This window comes from Garra rufa, chromosome 18 (assembly GCF_049309525.1).
Source record: "Garra rufa chromosome 18, GarRuf1.0, whole genome shotgun sequence".
NCBI lineage: Eukaryota > Metazoa > Chordata > Actinopteri > Cypriniformes > Cyprinidae > Garra > Garra rufa.
In genome coordinates, this window is record NC_133378.1 from 36,503,128 (window position 1) to 36,522,039 (window position 18,912).

Here is an 18,912-nt window from a genome sequence, read left to right on the forward strand (position 1 = left end):
TTTTTTATATAAATGTTCTTCTTTTTAACTTTTATTCATTAAGCAGCACAACCTTTAAGCATTAAGTTTCCAACATTGAGTAATGACTGGAGTATTGATGCTGAAAAATTCAGCTTTGCATCAAAGTATATTAAAATAGAAAACTGTTATTTTATATTGTAATAATATTTCACAATATTACTGTTTTTTTCAGTATTTTAGATAAAATAAATGCAGCTTTGATGAGCAGAAGAGTCTTCAAAATCCATTAAAATTCTTACTGATCCCGCAATCTATGGAAAGGTAGTGTATTTTTTTTTATTATTTGTATAATGTATTAATTGTTTGATTTTCTTTACGTATACACACACTACCATTCAAAAGAAGTGATAGTGAAGACTTAAGGTGCGTTCACACCGGACGCGACTTGCACGAATAAATTGCGCTATTCGCGGGTAGTTGGATGCTTGAACATTTTAGTTTACTCGCTTCATTCGCGCGTGAAATTTACTTCACAACAGATGCGAATTTGCGTCATGGGAGGGGCGTCTGCCACTCGTCAGTGGGAAAGTAGTTGTAAAATAGGTGAATGAGCTCAATTTGCCAGCTTTAGCTTGCTTGTAGTCTCAATATGTATATATATGTAGGTCAGATTGAGAAAAGAGCATTTTTTTAAACTTACCAGATTGCCCGACCTCTTCACTCACTTTCTTCCAAGCAAGATTCTTTTAATTCCTGTTTCTATAAAAGTACAAAGATGTATGGTACAGCTCCGAGTAACCACAGACAGCAACGGTGATTTTGTCCTTCATTGTTGTTTCGGATTTCTGCCTCCATCACTACTAGAGCAAGCTCCTGATTGGTTAACGCGGTGCGAATTTTCGCCAAAGTTCAGATTTTTGAACTCGCGCATTTCACGCAAATGGCGCGCCAAACGCTTGAAACGCTCAATGCGTGCCACTTCATTCACGCTATTTGCGCGTTTCGCGCCGCCACATTCGCGCGTTTCGAGCCGCAGGATGGCTATTCGCGTCTTTTCATTGACTTAACATGTAAATCAGTCACGCTTGCCGCTTCATTCGCGTCTGGTGTGAATGCACCATTATACTGCTAGAAAAGATTCCTATTTTTAATAAATGGTGTTTTTTACTTTTATTCATACACTACCGTTCAAAAGTTTGGGTCAATACATTTTTTTCTTTCTTTTTTTTGATTCAGCAAGGACGTTAAACTGATTGATAGTTTCTTGAACAGCAAATCAGCATGTTAAAATGATTTCTGAAGGATCATGTGACACTGAAGACTGGAGTAACGTTGCTGAAAATTCAGCTTTCATCACAGAAATAAATTACAATTTAAACTATATTCAAATTGAAAACACACATTTTAGATTGTAATAATATTTCACAATTTTAGACCTTTTTATGTTATTCTTAACCATGGGGTCTTGGTACAAGCACAAGAGATTTCTTTTAAAAAGTCTTACTGAGCCCAAACTTTTGAACGACAGTGTAAAATGGTGAGTGGCGAATGATGGATCTATCACATCATTTTCTTTCCATGTTTTTTTGGGCCAAGGCCTTAAATGCCTTATATTAATACACCAATCCATCAGCAACTATTCACCCCAGGATTTTGTTCCACAGCAAACTTTCTAATGACTAAGCGCTGGAAACTCACCTCAAAATCTTGGTATTGTTCTTCTGTTAGGGATTTTTTGGCCACCACCAGCACCCTCAAGCCTTCCCGGGCCATATTTCCACACTGATAACGAGAACAGGAAACAAATTCCCAACATAAAAGTCACTAAGCTTCTTGACATAAGCATGACGTCAATTTAAAATAATTTCATATTTGTTGACGTTCATAAAAAACGTGAATTACCTCCTCCTCTAGCCAGTCATTGTACTGAACAATGCCGGCCATCACCACATCAGCACCCTTCATGTAAAATGAGATCTCTCCTGTGGATTCATCCTAACAAAAACAGAATATGTTTTGTTAAATAATTTATTATTTATGATGGCAAGCCGTTTTAGCCTAAAATATACTAAGCGTTACTCATAATTGCATTTTTACTAGTAACAATTCAATTAGAGAGCTCTATGATTCAATTTTTACTAGTAACAATGCCAATTACTGAGCTCTCTAATTCAATTATTGCTAGTAACAATTATAATAAGTGAGCTCTCTAATTCAATTATTACTAGTAACAATTCCAATTACAGAGCTCTCTAATTCAATTATTGCTCGTAACAATTGTAATAAGTGAGCTCTCTAATTCAATTATTACTAGCAACAATTCCAATTACAGAGCTCTCTAATTCAATTATTGCTAGGAACAATTATAATACGTGAGCTCTCTTATTAAATTATTATTAGTAACAATTCCAATTACAAAGCTCTCTAATTCAATTATTGCTAGGAACAATTATAATAAGTGAGCTCTCTAATTCAATTATTACTAGTAACAATTATAATAAGTGAGCTCTCTAATTCAATTACTACTAGTAACAATTCCAATTACAGAGCTCTCTAATTCAATTATTGCTAGTAACAATTATAGTAAGTGAGCTCTCTAATTCAATTATTACTAGTAACAATTCCAATTACAGAGCACTCTAATTCAATTATTATAAGTAACAATTATAATACGTGAGCTCTCTAATTCAATTATTATTAGTAACAATTCCAATTACAAAGCTCTCTAATTCAATTATTGCTAGGAACAATTATAATAAGTGAGCTCTCTAATTCAATTATTACTAGTAACAATTATAATAAGTGAGCTCTCTAATTCAATTATCACTAGTAACAATTCCAATTACAGAGCTCTCTAATTCAATTATTGCTAGGAAAAATTATAATAAGTGAGCTCTCTAATTCAATTATTACTAGTAACAATTATAATAAGTGAGCTCTCTAATTCAATTATTACTAGCAACAATTCCAATTACAGAGCTCTCTAATTCAATTATTGCTAGGAACAATTATAATAAGTGAGCTCTCTAATTCAATTATTACTAGTAACAATTCCAATTACAGAGCTCTCTAATTCAATTATTACTAGGAACAATTATAATAAGTGAGCTCTCTAATTCAATTATTGCTAGGAACAATTATAATAAGTGAGCTCTCTAATTCAATTATTATTAGTAACAATTCCAATTACAGAGCTCTCTAATTCAATTATAACTAGCAACAATTTCAATTACAGAGCTCTCTAATTCAATTATTGCTAGGAACAATTATAATAAGTGAGCTCTCTAATTCAATTATTACTAGTAACAATTCCAATTACAGAGCTCTCTAATTCAATTATTGCTAGGAACAATTATAATACGTGAGCTCTCTAATTCAATTATTATTAGTAACAATTCCAATTACAAAGGTCTCTAATTCAATTATTGCTAGTAACAATTATAGTAAGTGAGCTCTCTAATTCAATTATTACTAGTAACAATTCCAATTACAGAGCTCTCTAATTCAATTATTACTAGGAACAATTATAATAAGTGAGCTCTCTAATTCAATTATTGCTAGGAACAATTATAATAAGTGAGCTCTCTGATTCAATTATTACTAGTAACAATTCCAATTACAGAGCTCTCTAATTCAATTATTGCTAGTAACAATTATAGTAAGTGAGCTCTCTAATTCAATTATTACTAGTAACAATTCCAATTACAGAGCTCTCTAATTCAATTATTACTAGGAACAATTATAATAAGTGAGCTCTCTAATTCAATTATTGCTAGGAACAATTATAATAAGTGAGCTCTCTGATTCAATTATTACTAGTAACAATTCCAATTACAGAGCTCTCTAATTCAATTATTGCTAGTAACAATTATAGTAAGTGAGCTCTCTAATTCAATTATTACTAGTAACAATTCCAATTACAGAGCTCTCTAATTCAATTATTGCTAGTAACAATTATAATAAGTGAGCTCTCTAATTCAATTATTACTAGCAACAATTCCAATTACAGAGCTCTCTAATTCAATTATTGCTAGGAACAATTATAATAAGTGAGCTCTCTAATTCAATTATTACTAGTAACAATTCCAATTACAGAGCTCTCTAATTCAATTATTACTAGGAGCAATTATAATAAGTGAGCTCTCTAATTCAAGTATTGCTAGGAACAATTATAATAAGTGAGCTCTCTAATTCAATTATTACTAGGAACAATTATAATAAGTGAGCTCTCTAATTCAAGTATTGCTAGGAACAATTATAATAAGTGAGCTCTCTAATTCAATTATTACGAGCAACAATTCCAATTACAGAGCTCTCTAATTCAATTATTGCTAGGAACAATTATAATAAGTGAGCTCTCTAATTCAATTATTACTAGTAACAATTCCAATTACAGAGCTCTCTAATTCAATTATTGCTAGGAACAATTATAATAAGTGAGCTCTCTAATTCAATTATTACTAGTAACAATTCCAATTACAGAGCTCTCTAATTCAATTATTACTAGGAACAATTATAATAAGTGAGCTCTCTAATTCAATTATTGCTAGTAACAATTATAATAAGTGAGCTCTCTGATTCAATTATTACTAGTAACAATTCCAATTACAGAGCTCTCTAATTCAATTATTGCTAGTAACAATTATAGTAAGTGAGCTCTCTAATTCAATTATTACTAGTAACAATTCCAATTACAGAGCTCTCTAATTCAATTATTGCTAGTAACAATTATAATAAGTGAGCTCTCTAATTCAATTATTACTAGCAACAATTCCAATTACAGAGCTCTCTAATTCAATTATTGCTAGGAACAATTATAATAAGTGAGCTCTCTAATTCAATTATTACTAGTAACAATTCCAATTACAGAGCTCTCTAATTCAATTATTACTAGGAGCAATTATAATAAGTGAGCTCTCTAATTCAAGTATTGCTAGGAACAATTATAATAAGTGAGCTCTCTAATTCAATTATTACTAGGAACAATTATAATAAGTGAGCTCTCTAATTCAAGTATTGCTAGGAACAATTATAATAAGTGAGCTCTCTAATTCAATTATTACGAGCAACAATTCCAATTACAGAGCTCTCTAATTCAATTATTGCTAGGAACAATTATAATAAGTGAGCTCTCTAATTCAATTATTACTAGTAACAATTCCAATTACAGAGCTCTCTAATTCAATTATTGCTAGGAACAATTATAATAAGTGAGCTCTCTAATTCAATTATTACTAGTAACAATTCCAATTACAGAGCTCTCTAATTCAATTATTACTAGGAACAATTATAATAAGTGAGCTCTCTAATTCAATTATTACGAGCAACAATTCCAATTACAGAGCTCTCTAATTCAATTATTGCTAGGAACAATTATAATAAGTGAGCTCTCTAATTCAATTATTACTAGTAACAATTCCAATTACAGAGCTCTCTAATTCAATTATTACTAGGAACAATTATAATAAGTGAGCTCTCTAATTCAATTATTACTAGTAACAATTCCAATTACAGAGCTCTCTAATTCAATTATTACTAGCAACAATTTCAATTACAGAGCTCTCTAATTCAATTATTGCTAGGAACAATTATAACACGTGAGCTCTCTAATTCAATTATTACAATTAGAGAGCTCTTCAATGCAATTCTTACAACTGAAGTAACAAGTAACAACTGAATTAGAGGGCGCTTTAATTAGATTTCAGAGCTCTGCAATAAAACACAGTCAAGCCCGAAATTATTCATAACCCTGGCAAATTCTGACATAAAGTTACTTTTATTCAACCATCAGGCTTCTTCCAAAAGATAATAAGATTATGTACAAGAGGCATCATTGTGGAAAAAATATTTCTCATCTTTTATTTACATTTGAACAAAGACTGGCATCTCCAAAATTATTCATACCCTTTGCAAACTGTCACAGTCTACGGGAAAATCCAAAGTTCTATACCATTCCAAATAGTCCAAGCTGTTCTAAAGCATCCTAATTACCCTGATTCATTGGGAACAGCTGTTTGTTTTAATCAACTCAAGAGGTGAAAAACAGAAGCTCTCTGCTGTTGGTTTGTTGACAGTCATGGCTAAGACAAAGGAGCTCACTGAGGACCTGCGGCTGTGCATTGTGGCTGCACACAAGTCAGGAAAGGGCTATAAGACCATATCTAAATGTTTTGGCGTTCCAGTGGCTACAGTGCAAAGTATTGGAGATACTATTTTAATAATACTTTGTATTAAGAACTAATGATTAAAAAATGTACAGAAAAAATATTTATTTTATTAATCCTATTTATTAATCCTCTTAATCCCATTTTTTAATCATTAGTTCTTAATACAAAGTATTATAGCGGACAAAAACATTAACGTTTTGCAGTGGCCCAGCCAGAGTCCTGACTTAAATCCAATTGAGAATCTGTGGAGGGAGCTAAAGATCAGGGTGATGGGAAGGAGACCCTCCAACCTGAAAGAGTTGGAGCTCATCGCTTAAGATGAATGGGCAAAAATACCAGTGGAGACATGCAAAAAGCTGGTCAGCAATTATAGGAAGCGTTTGATTGCTGTAATAGCCAATAAAAGCTTTTTTTATTGATTATTGAGAAGGGTATGAATATATAACATCTTTTATTTGTTCAAATGCAAATAAAAGATGAGTAATAATTTTTTCCACAATGATGCCTCTTGTACATCGTCTTATTATCTTCTGGGAGACGTCTGTGTCATTTCTAATAAAAAAAAACTTGATGGTTGAATAAAAGTAACTAAGTCAGAACTACTAGTTACTACTAGTAAAAACTGATTTAGAGAGCTCTCTAATTGGCATTGTTACTAGTAGAAATTTAATTATAGATCTCTCTAACTGAATTGTTATTAGTAAAAATGCAATTACGACGAGTAACGCATAGAATATTTAATGCTAAAACAGCTTGCCATAGATCTCAGGATCAATGATACTCAATGTACCAAGTGAAACAGGAAAAGTTTACAGGTAAGCAGGACAGTCTGTGCTGTTTTTTCCAAGCATTCATTTTGGGTTTCCTTGATTGTCCTTGAAGGTGTTTTAAAAGGATTCTGCAGAGGAAACCAGGTTCAGTTGCTGGTTTCCTCAAACACTGATACAGGCTTCGGTCCAGGCCAACAACAATAGCTGAGAGCTCGTACGGGGAGAGTTAGTCATCAAGCCCAGGGCAGGGTCACAACTTTCTCAGATAGCACTCAGTCTAGTCAGATCATTTTTTGGGGCTGATCTTCAATTATTGCATTGTTTAAAAAGGGTCAAGTACAAAACAGATTCTCTGGCGTAAATGCCTGTGCAAAACTCAAGACCCACCTTGAAGGAATGATATTCGGGACGTGATTTTCCCGTTTATTGTTTTCCAGGCAAAAATCCTAAGTAAAGTACCGTAACAGCCCACGTCTCCAAAACAAACCACATGATTTGAAGCGTCATTCATGAGTAAAGCATTAATATTGCAGGACAAGTTATATTCCTGAGGTTAATACAAATTTGTATAAATCTCTAAACCTCAGTTTATAAAAATTAATAATTGTTATGCTCACCTTTTGGGTTAAAGAATAAATAATTTATATAGAGAGAGGATTAATAAATAGGATTAATAAAATAAATATTTTTTCTGTACATTTTTTAATCATTAGTTCTTAATATATAAAAACTAGTATACATATATTTTTTCCTTAAATTATTTTTTTAAATCATTAATCCTCAATATATAAAAACTAGTTATAGTATTTTACAATTATTTGTCAAATTTACAAGCAGTTTGCGTGAAAATTCAAAATAAAAGTAAATTACATTTTTTGTATAGCCATTAAACATTGCAAAATAAATCATAATAAATACAGTAGCAAAAATATTAAATAAAACACTTATTAATTTATTTTTTAACTTCTTTTTTATTTATTTTATATTTTTTTCTTTTTTTACTTTTACTAATTGTATTTTTTTTATTTCATATAATAACACTTTTTATTTTATTGTTTACTATTTTATTATTTGATTTGTACTTATGTCATCTCAGACTTTTGGTTTTTATTCTGTATGTCAAACATTTTAGGGACAGTTTAGGGCAGTGGTTCTCAATCCTGGTCCTGGGGGACCCCTGCTCTGCACATTTTGCATGTCTCCCTTATTTAACACACTTGATTGAGATCATCAGCTCATTAGTAGAGATCCATGAACTGAACTAACAAGCTGAAGATCTCAATCAGGTGTGTTAAATAAGAGAGACATGCAAAATGTGCAGAGCAGGGGTCCCCCAGGACCAGGATTGAGAACCACTGGTTTAGGGACAGGTCTAGATGCAATACTCACTCGCACTATGATGCCCATGCGCTTGCTCTCATAGGTAAAGGGGAAAATCTGCAGGATGGTGAAGTTCAGTATTTGTCCACTCGGTGTCCTCAGCTGCATTGAAGACTGATCTCGACCGACCAGCGTCAGACCGACACTCTCTGTCCACTGAACCAGAGACACCTAGTGCATGAGAGAGAGAAAAAAAATCACAATGCATGAAATCTCTCTGCATTTGAGTTTCACAAACAAATGTCATAAACAAACAGGAAGCAATTTTAAGTTTTTCAGTCTGATTTCTTAAACAAATTACTTAAAAGTGTCACATGCTATTTACTTAAAAAAACAAACACAGAACCATTAAGCTTTACATCTCGACTCGTTTCCTGCAACTGTTTTTTCGGATGTGTGGTGGAGAAAATGCAACGGGCCACCAATTATAAACATGTTCTTTTCTGGGAACATGTGAAGATAAAGGCAAACCAGATGCCATCCATTAGTGTGACGCTGAAGGGGGGTATTTCTGGGAGGCAGAAGTTATTGCCCAATAACTTCCAGACCAAGGGTTACAGAGAGATCAAAAAACCCGATTTCTTATGCCCTCCCTGACTAGCTGCTAATAACATATCTCACAGTATCCAGATGGGTGGACTGCCGCCCAAAAAACAGCCCTCGCTGTTACAAACCAACAAATGAGGCTTATCCAAACTATGTATAGAAAAAGTGATGCCACTTTGAAGCATTTTGAAAATACTTTTACATTTTTTTTTAAATATTATAATAAAGGTCTATTTTATAATCCAAAATTACAGAATATAATTAAACACTGTCTCTTTTTCTTTTATATAAAAAAATAAAAAAATATTATTTATAAATACTTATTTTTTTTGTATTTATTCATTTAAAAAATTGTACATATTAATAATTGAATAATTAAATAACAGAACAGTACACATTATTTTTACAATTTTTTTTTTACCGTTTTTCAATTCTGAATTAAGTACTTACATTTTTTTATTAAAGTAAAAAAAAAAATAACCTAGGTCTTTATTTTTTCCCCCGAAAGCATAAAATATAATTATATATAAAAATATATACATGTATACACGTTTCCTCTTTATTTTTGAAATATGTATTTATTATTTAAAATATTATTTATGTATTTATTATCAATTCATTATAGTATTTTTTTCTCATGAGTGTTTTTAAATTTTGAATTTATTTTTAAGTACTTAAAGTAAAAAAGGTCTTTATTTCCCCCCCCCCAAAATAAAATAAATTATGAAAAATATATATTATTTAAAATATGCATTTATTTAAAAAATGTACGTATTAATAATTGAATAATTAAATAACAGAACAGTACACATTATTTTCTTCTTTTTTTTAAGCGTTTTTCAATTCCGAATTTAAGTACTTACATTTTTTTATTAAAGTAAAAAAAAAAAAAAACCTAGGTCTTTATTTTTTCCCCAAAAGCATAAAATATAATTATATTATATATAAAAATATATACATGTCTTTTTTCTTTTGAAATTATTTTATTTTTTTAAATATTATTTATGTATTTATTTGTTATATGCATTTATCAATTCATTATATTATTTTTTTCTCATGAGTGTTTTTAAATTTCGAATTTATTTTTAAGTACTTAAAGTAAAAAAGGTCTTTATTTTCCCCAAAAATAAAATAAAATATGAAAAATATGTATTATTTAAAATATTTATTTTTATATTTACTTACTATTAATTATTTATTAAGACAATTTACATGTATACATGTCTTTTGTCTTTAAAAAAAATTATATATATATAAAATACAAAATTTTATTATTACCTAATAATTTATTCATAATATATATATTTTTTAAATATTTTTCCAATTTTATTTTTATTTTTTTATTTTTATTTTTTTAAGTACTTAAATTAAGTTAAAAAAAATCCTAGGTCTTTATTTTTTCCCATGTGTCTTTATTTACATGTGTCTTTATTCTTGTGAAAACATTTATGTATTATTTAAAATATTATTTATGTATTTATTTTTTTTATTAATTTTATTATTATTTATTTATTTATTATATTTTTTTCTTATGAGTGTTTTCAAATTCTGAATTATTTTTTTATTAAATCCTTAAATTAAGTAAAAAAAAAAACCTAGGTCTTCATTTCCCCCCCAAAAGTATAAAATATAATTATATTATATAAAAAAAATACATATTTATGTTTACATATATGTCTTTTTTCTTTAGAAAATATATATTTATAATACATATTTATTTTTTTATATTTATTTATTATTTAATTACTGAATAATTATTAATAGAACAGTACAACTTTTCTTTTTTTTATATAATGTTTTCAATTTCTGAATTAATATTAATTTACCAACATGTAGGAAAGGTGACATGGCACATGACAAGAAAGCTATAAAACAGGAAATGACATCACAAAGACTAATAGCCCTCTCATGAGTGTCAATGTAAAAAAAAAAAAAAAAAAAAAAAAGTAAAGAAAAAGATCAGATAATTTTACATTTTTAACCACAGGTTAATTCTAGATTATTCAGGCTTCAAATTAGTATAAATTCTTTGCGAAAACTATAAGTAACAAAAATAATAATAATAAAAAAAAAAAGTTGAGTCATGATTAGAATGTACACACAAAACCTTTCAAGTAAGGAAAATATTTTACTAATATTTGATGACATTTTAAGAGTCATTAAAAAAATTGAGTTTTGCTACATGGACAGAAAAAAAAATGGTATTTGAATTAATTAAAACAGATTTCCTTTAATATTGTATTAGAAAGCATGGATAGAGAAGCAACAATCATCTCTAAATCAATACTAGATCAGTGTCATGCCTTTCCAAAAAAAGTTGGATTTCTGCTGGAGAACATGTACATGCGTTTAGTCAGTGTCTCTGTGAACGCACATCCAGTCAGTGTGGAGGCATTCAGTGGTTAAAACCAAACCAGTAATGATGCGATTGGTGCCTACGTAACCACAGCTTGGCTCAATTGATCACTGCATGCGTCACTCCCTCCTGGCCAAGATTTGGTTTTGGTGCCCAGAAATGATCAAATATGAGACAGCACATCTGCAGAAGTTATCAGATGCAGAAGAGAATGCGCCAAACGCTCGCCTCATCATTCGGGAATAATCTAATACCTGGGCAGGGGGGCGATGAAATACGTGTTGACTCAGAAATTAATCATGTAAAGTGAAGTCAAAGAAAGAGTTACACAGCACAATTGGTCTTGAAATCAGAGAGCCAATATATAGAGCTTAGTCAGAGTACAGGACATTAGTTTGACTAACATGAAAATAAGGTACAGGTCATTCAAACTCCATTTAATTCAGCAATTTCCTTCATAGTTTTCGCTAATTTATGTATTGTGTCATGGAAAGGTCAAGACAGAAATGCTTTTAAAGTTTTTTTATATTAATTCATTTTTCTAAAATGGTTTGACTCATGAAATTTCTTTCACTCATTATTCATCTATGCATTTATGTATTTATCTAATTGAAATGCTCATATTTTATGCATTTTTAAATATTTAAATTATTCATATCTTAAATGTATTTGTTATGTAAATTATGTTTAAAAAAGGGTATTAACGTATTTTTAATATATTTAAATATATTCATTTCTGACATCTGTTTAAATCATTTAAATTGTCACTAACAAAAAAGGAAAAATTATTTAATAAAAAAAAAATAAAAAAAAATCCTAAAAGAAATTTGTCTGTTTTATAAAATGGCAAGTTTGTTTTTAAATTATCCAAATGTAAATATTTATAAATATAAATATTTATATATTTATATATATTTATATATATCAGTTGAACTTTTTTTGGAAAGTATTTTGTCATCAAATTGACATCCTTGTAAATCATTGGAAAAATAAACTGTCACATAAACAAGAATGCTTTTTTATTTATTTATACAACACAACCATTTTTTTTATTTTTTATTGAATAAATTATATTTACATTTTATGAATGCTTTTTACTTTTAAAATCTATTCAAAAATATTTCAAATGCATTAAATTGATTGAAAGTGAGAGTAAAGACATGAATAATGTTACAAAAGATTTGCATTTCAAATAAATGCTTTAAGTTTCTCTGAATTCTTTGAAGGACAGAAACATTCTATTCTTCACAGAATACAGAAAAAATAGATCTAAATATTTTAAATCTATTTTAAAATATTTAAATTAATATTTAAAACATGTATTTGTTCTGAATCTAGCAAGTTTGTTTGTTATATAATAAATAAAAAGAAAATAGTTAGAATAAAAAAGAAAAAGCAAGCTAGTATTAGAGGCCTTCTTTTTTGCTTATTTGCTTATTATTTGCTTAATTTGGTTTTGCATAATAAATAAAGAGGAAAAATAGACAGAATACCAAAAGAACAGAGAAGCTAGTTATTTTTTATTATTATTATTTTTTTTTTAAGAAAACAAGCAGTAAGTAAATGAATAGAGTATAAGTCTAAAAGGGCAAGTTTTTTTTATTATGAAGAATAGAATTAGAATAGAGGGTGCTAGAGTTAAAGGGTCAAATAAAGATGGAAGATCTTTTTTAAAGATCTTTTAAAAATGTAATTTATTTACTTACTTATTTTCAGAAATACATTTCACAAATCAATTTCAGAAATGTCTGTGCATTTACATTTTTCTGGTAAACACATTCTGGTAAATAATTTTTCTGGTAAATATTCCTTAAAAAATAATGTTTAAATAATTGTATTAGTAGTAGAACTACTATCATTGCATTAAGTAATCTATTTCTGTCACATTTTTTTTTTTTTTTTTAAGTTAAACCAACCTTTTATTTTGACGGGTTGCTGTGAAGACCTTTCAGTTTCTGTTTGTATATGACATGACGATTGTTCTTCTCAAAACAAACAGTAAAATGCTCATGAATTGACTCTCAGAGCAGTAAAATCCTCCTTTAGCGATCCGATGTGTTTTTGTAAGAAAAATATCCATATTTAAAACATAAGAATCACTTTAATCTAGCTTGCGCTAACAGTTGTACACAGAACTTGCTGCTTTGGGAAGGGGCATGGCAGGACTGAAACGCTGTCTAAGCTGTTTGCCAATCGCAACGCAGTGGGACTGCTAACCAATCACAACACATTTCGTTTTTCAGAAGGCAGGCCTTTATCAAACCCGGAACTAATCGAGCCATTTGTGCCAGGCTGGGGAGAATGCTATTGTAATTATGTAAAAAAATAATGCGTTTTTTGAACCACCAAGCATGAGAGCATGTTCTAGTGCAGTGTTTCTCAACTCCAGTCCTCGGGACCCACTGCTCTGCACATTTTGTATGTTTCTGAGTCTGACACACTCAGTTCAGTTCATGAATCTTTCTACTAATGAGCTGATGATCAAAATCAGGTGCCTTAAATGAGGAAGACATACAAAATGTGCAGAGCAGTGGGTCCCGAGGACTGGAGTTGAGAAACACTGTTCTAGTGCACCCCCAAAACAAAATAAAGACTTTGTAAAAGAGCATAATAGGACCCCTTTAAGTAAAGATCATGTTCCATGAAGATATTTTGTAAATTTCCTACCATAAATATACCAAAACCAAATTTTTGATTAGTAATATGGTTTAAAAAACGATTTTCTTAATATTTTGATATTATCCCATCCCAACAACTCAATGGACAGCTTATTTATTCAGCTTTCAGATGATGTCTAAATCTCAATTTAAAAAAAAATGGACCCATTTGACTTGGTTTTGGGGTCCAGGGTCACATTTTCGACTAAATGGCTAGTATTATCATAAATAAGACTGCATTACCTCGTCCGGACTGGAAGCCTGGTAAACCCTGCATGTGTCTTCATAGTGCATTTCAGCTTCTGCCTGATCCGTCACACCGTTGGACTCGTATACTGGGGTCACGTTGTGCACCAGTGCGATAGCCTTCACCGCCTCGTGCACTCGACTGCTGATGGTCTTCCTCACTTTGGTGGCACCTGGTGCACGAGAGGCCTGCAGGTCTTGAGGAGGCTGTAGAGATGAAATTTATCATGACTGTCTATAATCTTCAAGCTAAAATGATAATAATGTTAGTTAAATGCTCATGTTTTATGAGTATTAAATATTTAAATTATTCATATGTTAATGTATTTGTTATGTAAATTCGGTTTCTCTATAAATGTATTTTAAAATGATTGAAATAAATTTATTTTGATATCTGTGTAAATAATAAAAAATGCTGGCATTTTTTTCTGAATTCTTTGAAGAACAGAAAGAAAAGATTCAGATTTTTTTTTTTAATTTCAAATCTATTTTATATATATATATATATATATATATATATATATATAGTGCAGACCAAAAGTTTGGACACACCTTCTCATTCAGGTGTATCCAAACTTTTGGTCTGTACTGTAGATATGAATTCAACTGAAAAAACGTGTGAAAAGATATTTTTCAGGTGGTCAACTAGCAAATAGCAAATAGTGGAGCTCTGCAGCCACCTACTGGTAAAAGTTATTTGTAGTTTTTTTTTTTTACTTTTAAAACTTGATTTTCCAAAAAATGGGCAAAAATCTTACACTAAACCATGTGAAATTATCCATGTTATCCCCATGAATTAAAGTTAGAAATGTGGGTCTTTTATAAAGTGAATTTTACATAAAAAAGCAGTTTTTGTATAAAAACCCATTTAAAAAATATGTATTTATTAATTTATATATATTTAAAAAAATATCACTAACCCACTGAAAACTGCACAAATGTAGAGTAAAAATTTTAATAAACAGAAAAACATACAGTACACACCAAAAGTTTGGACACACCTATATATACACACATACATACATATATATATATATATATATAAAGCATATCTAATTAAATGAAATCATGAAACTAACACAATTCAACATCAATTTACTAAAAGTTAAACAAAAATTACATTTTAAGGCCCTATGAAACAGTTTTTTTTTTTCTGGATCAGATTTTAAAGGTTTCTTTAAATTTGAATAAACCAAAAACATCTCTAATTAATTTATTTTATTTATTAAAAAACATAATAATAATAATAATAATAATAATAATAATAATAATATATTTACTTATTTCAGAATTAAATATAAAATTAAATATAATTATTAAATTATTAACTATTAATTCAGAAATATTATGTTGTGTATATGCATTTTTCTAGTTAAATGCAAATACACAACATAAGACAACGTAAAATGACACTAAAGAGATGACCATGACTAATTTGTTTAACGTAACAGTTAAACATCCTACTTAGTGACTGAAAACTTAAGCAGCAAATCAGTATATTAGAATGATTTCTGAAGGATCATGTGACACTGAAGACTGGAGTAATTATGCTGAAAATTCAGCTTTGCATCACAAAAATATATTGCGTTTTAAAATATATTCACATAGAAAAGAGTTATTTAAAATTGTAATAATATTTCATAATATTACAGTTTTTAATTTATTAATACACTATGTTTTAATACATAGTGCACATGAAGATACTAATTTTTTTATCCTCTAGGACCAGATCTGAAGCTACATGAGCACTTCAGGTTGACAGAATGATCAAAATATCCATGTCTCTGATTGCTAATAAACCGACCCTAATATCCTGAAAAAGGACTCATAAACGCTCCCAGATGTGTTACATATATGAACAATTACCGTCAGCGCTGAGCTACTATTTATAGAGCGCACATTTCCGAGGGCTAATGACAGAGTTTGTAAGTTCGCATATAAGCTATTGAGAGGCCGGAGTACTAGTAACCCCGGTTTCCTGCCTGCGTGACCTCTGGTGTCAAACGGACAAAACATATCAGTGAGAGGTGAAAGGGACTCATTTTACAAGGACTCCGCTCTGTTTGCTGGACAAAAGCACAACAATTGTGCTTTGTGAAGGCTTTTATAAACAGGATGGCGATACAGTGACAGGCTACATCCCAATCTGCATTGTAAACGTGGGTGGTACGACCGAAATCATATATTACAGATAAATCTACGTTGTTGTTATGATGTATTTGCATTTATGCATTTGGTAGATGCTTTTATCCCAAATTATTTACACTGAATTCAAGCTACACCTTTTATCAGTTCATGCATTGCCTCGGAATCGAACCCATGATCTTGGTGTTTGTTTTAATTGCATGCACAATAGTTCTTTTGGGTTTATATTTTGGATTCAAATTCATTATTTTTCATGAGATTTTTTTTATTTTTTATTATTATTCAAATGGACTGCTTTTATTAATATATTCTTTTTTTGGAAGTTAATGGATATAAAACAAAACATAAGATACTACATTTATGATAAATCTGACTTTATTTGAAACTCTTTGCAAACATAAACTGTACTGTGGATATACACGGCATATGTACTGTACCACGGCATGGCTGTGCATTTGGGGAAAATAATCACAAAATTGTTTTGAGATTATGTATCAATATAACAAAAAATAATATATATAAATAAATAATGAATAAATAAATAAATAAATATATATTAATAATTAATAAAACAACAACAGTTAATACAAAATATACTATTATCATTTAAAAAATAAAATAAAAACTACATTTAATATAAAACTATACATAAATATAAATAAATAAATAAATAATATTTATATAATACAAAATATTAAAGAATTGTATTATTTTACAATTATTTAAAAAAGATACATTTCAAAACAGTAAAAAAAATGTTCAGAGAAAAAAAATAATTAAGAAAAATAATTATTTTATTTTGCAGTACAAGTGTAAAATTACAATATCTTTTTTTTTTTTTTAAATGAATGTCGTCTTTATTTGTAAATGTAAAACCATCAAGTGGTTCTCATTACAACTCTCAAAACATATGCATTGTTATACTTTGCATAAAATTCATGTACACCCAGTTTCTGGGCAAAAATTAGATGCAACCATACTCTGTATGCCATGCAGGGAATTCTGGGAATACCTGAGTGTAAGCGCTGAACACGTGACTCTGCACTTCATCCATGGAGTCCATCCCATAAGCCACCGTTCCAAGATGAAGACGTCTGAACACCATCTCATTCTGAGTGAGGGTCCCTGTGAAAACCATTAACATTAGAGGATGAGCCATCCTGCCTAAACAAACAGATCTGCTTATATAATTACAAGTATAGAGAGACATTTAAGCAGATGTTTTAGTAGTAATCAGTGCCGTTGTTATTAACTACAACTAAAATGATTAAAAATGGTTTTAAAACAAAGCTGAAATAACATAAAAAATATATAAACATAATCTAAAATACAAAAATTAGATGAAAGCCCAAAATTTTAAAATGAAAATTAGAAATGTTGCCATGTCATCTAAATTAATTCAAAATAGTTATAATATAAATCATTTAACCAATTATTTATATTTAATTATTATATAACTAATTTAAAATATTAAATTATATAACAGTATATAAATAATACTAAAATAAAAATGTTTAATTAATAAAATGAGGTCAAATATCTAGATCAAAGTCACAACAGGGTAATTATAGTAACCTAAAACCATTAAAAAATATATTTGTTATTAATTGTTTTTTTTAAGCAAAATAAACATTAAATGGAAAAAACATAAACCTTAAACTTTATTTAACATTAATGATTTTAATTTAGTTACAAATACAACAAAATGACAAAAACCTTTACACATTTTAATAAAAAAGGTTACAATTTAATCTGAAATATTAATAAGACTATAATAGTATGTCAATGACACTTAAACAATACTATTTCCTATTGGTCATAGTTTATGGATTCAGTCTTGTGTGGGTTAAACCTACAATCTTTCAGCTACCAGCTTAGATCTTATTACCAATGTAGATGTAAAATCTAGTTACTGCAATATATTATATACTATTTTAATAGTAAACAGTACATAGTAGCATTTGATTTCGAACACAACCAATAAAACAGAAAATTTTGTGAAAGGAAACATCAGCCTCTAACAACCTCCCCTGATCGACATGCACTTCCTGCAGCCAAAAACCTCAAACTAAACAATATTAACACTAATGGCTTGTTAATGACAAAGAGCCTCAGGTTCGTTTCCTGACACCTCTCGCGTCGGCCGCTCTTAAACAGAGCCTCTCGGTAGTATTTCAGTCAGGCGTCGCTGCTCTACCCCTTACATTACAATGACCTCCGACCTCCTTTATTCACTGCCTCGGTCAAGCTACATCAGCGTCCGTGTGGGAAACAGGCTGTGATTTTACAGGCGGTCAAATGCATAAATTTGAAGGGTAGCGCCGGCTGAGTCTGTGTGGTAAATGTGTGAGGATGAGAACCTTCAGCTTGTCTCTGATTTAAGGCTGTAATAAGTGGCATGTCTGCGCTGTCGGCACACAAGTTTAAGCCCCGTGGTAAGAGTCTCAGCTACCTGTGAGCTACTGGGGAAAACTTTTAGAAACACTTCAACACTATCAGCTCTCAAACACAGCAGCATTTCTGCTTTGGTTCATTCAGAAAAGCCCTTCGCATTACGGAACGTAAATTTAACTGTCAAAGCCACGACTTCCTTTTCACCTTTTCTCCAGAGTCACATAAAAACGTTCATTTTTACAATTAACTTCCTCTTATATAAGGGTGACTAGACTTTTTCTGAAGAAAAT

The 18,912-nt window shown here is 29.9% G+C and overlaps 1 protein-coding gene across 1 annotated transcript in view; it reads right to left on the minus strand.

The window, feature by feature from the left end:
• atp9a (ATPase phospholipid transporting 9A) overlaps positions 1-18,912 on the minus strand; it is an 80,840-nt gene that overhangs the window by 24,314 nt on the left and 37,614 nt on the right. Inside the window, exons 12-16 of the mRNA XM_073822752.1 lie at positions 17,241-17,353; positions 14,081-14,290; positions 8,288-8,449; positions 1,864-1,956; positions 1,660-1,743 (exon numbers count right to left, since the gene is read on the minus strand). Of these exons, the coding sequence (XP_073678853.1) occupies positions 1,660-1,743; positions 1,864-1,956; positions 8,288-8,449; positions 14,081-14,290; positions 17,241-17,353 (662 nt within the window). The remainder of the gene's footprint in view (positions 1-1,659; positions 1,744-1,863; positions 1,957-8,287; positions 8,450-14,080; positions 14,291-17,240; positions 17,354-18,912) is intronic.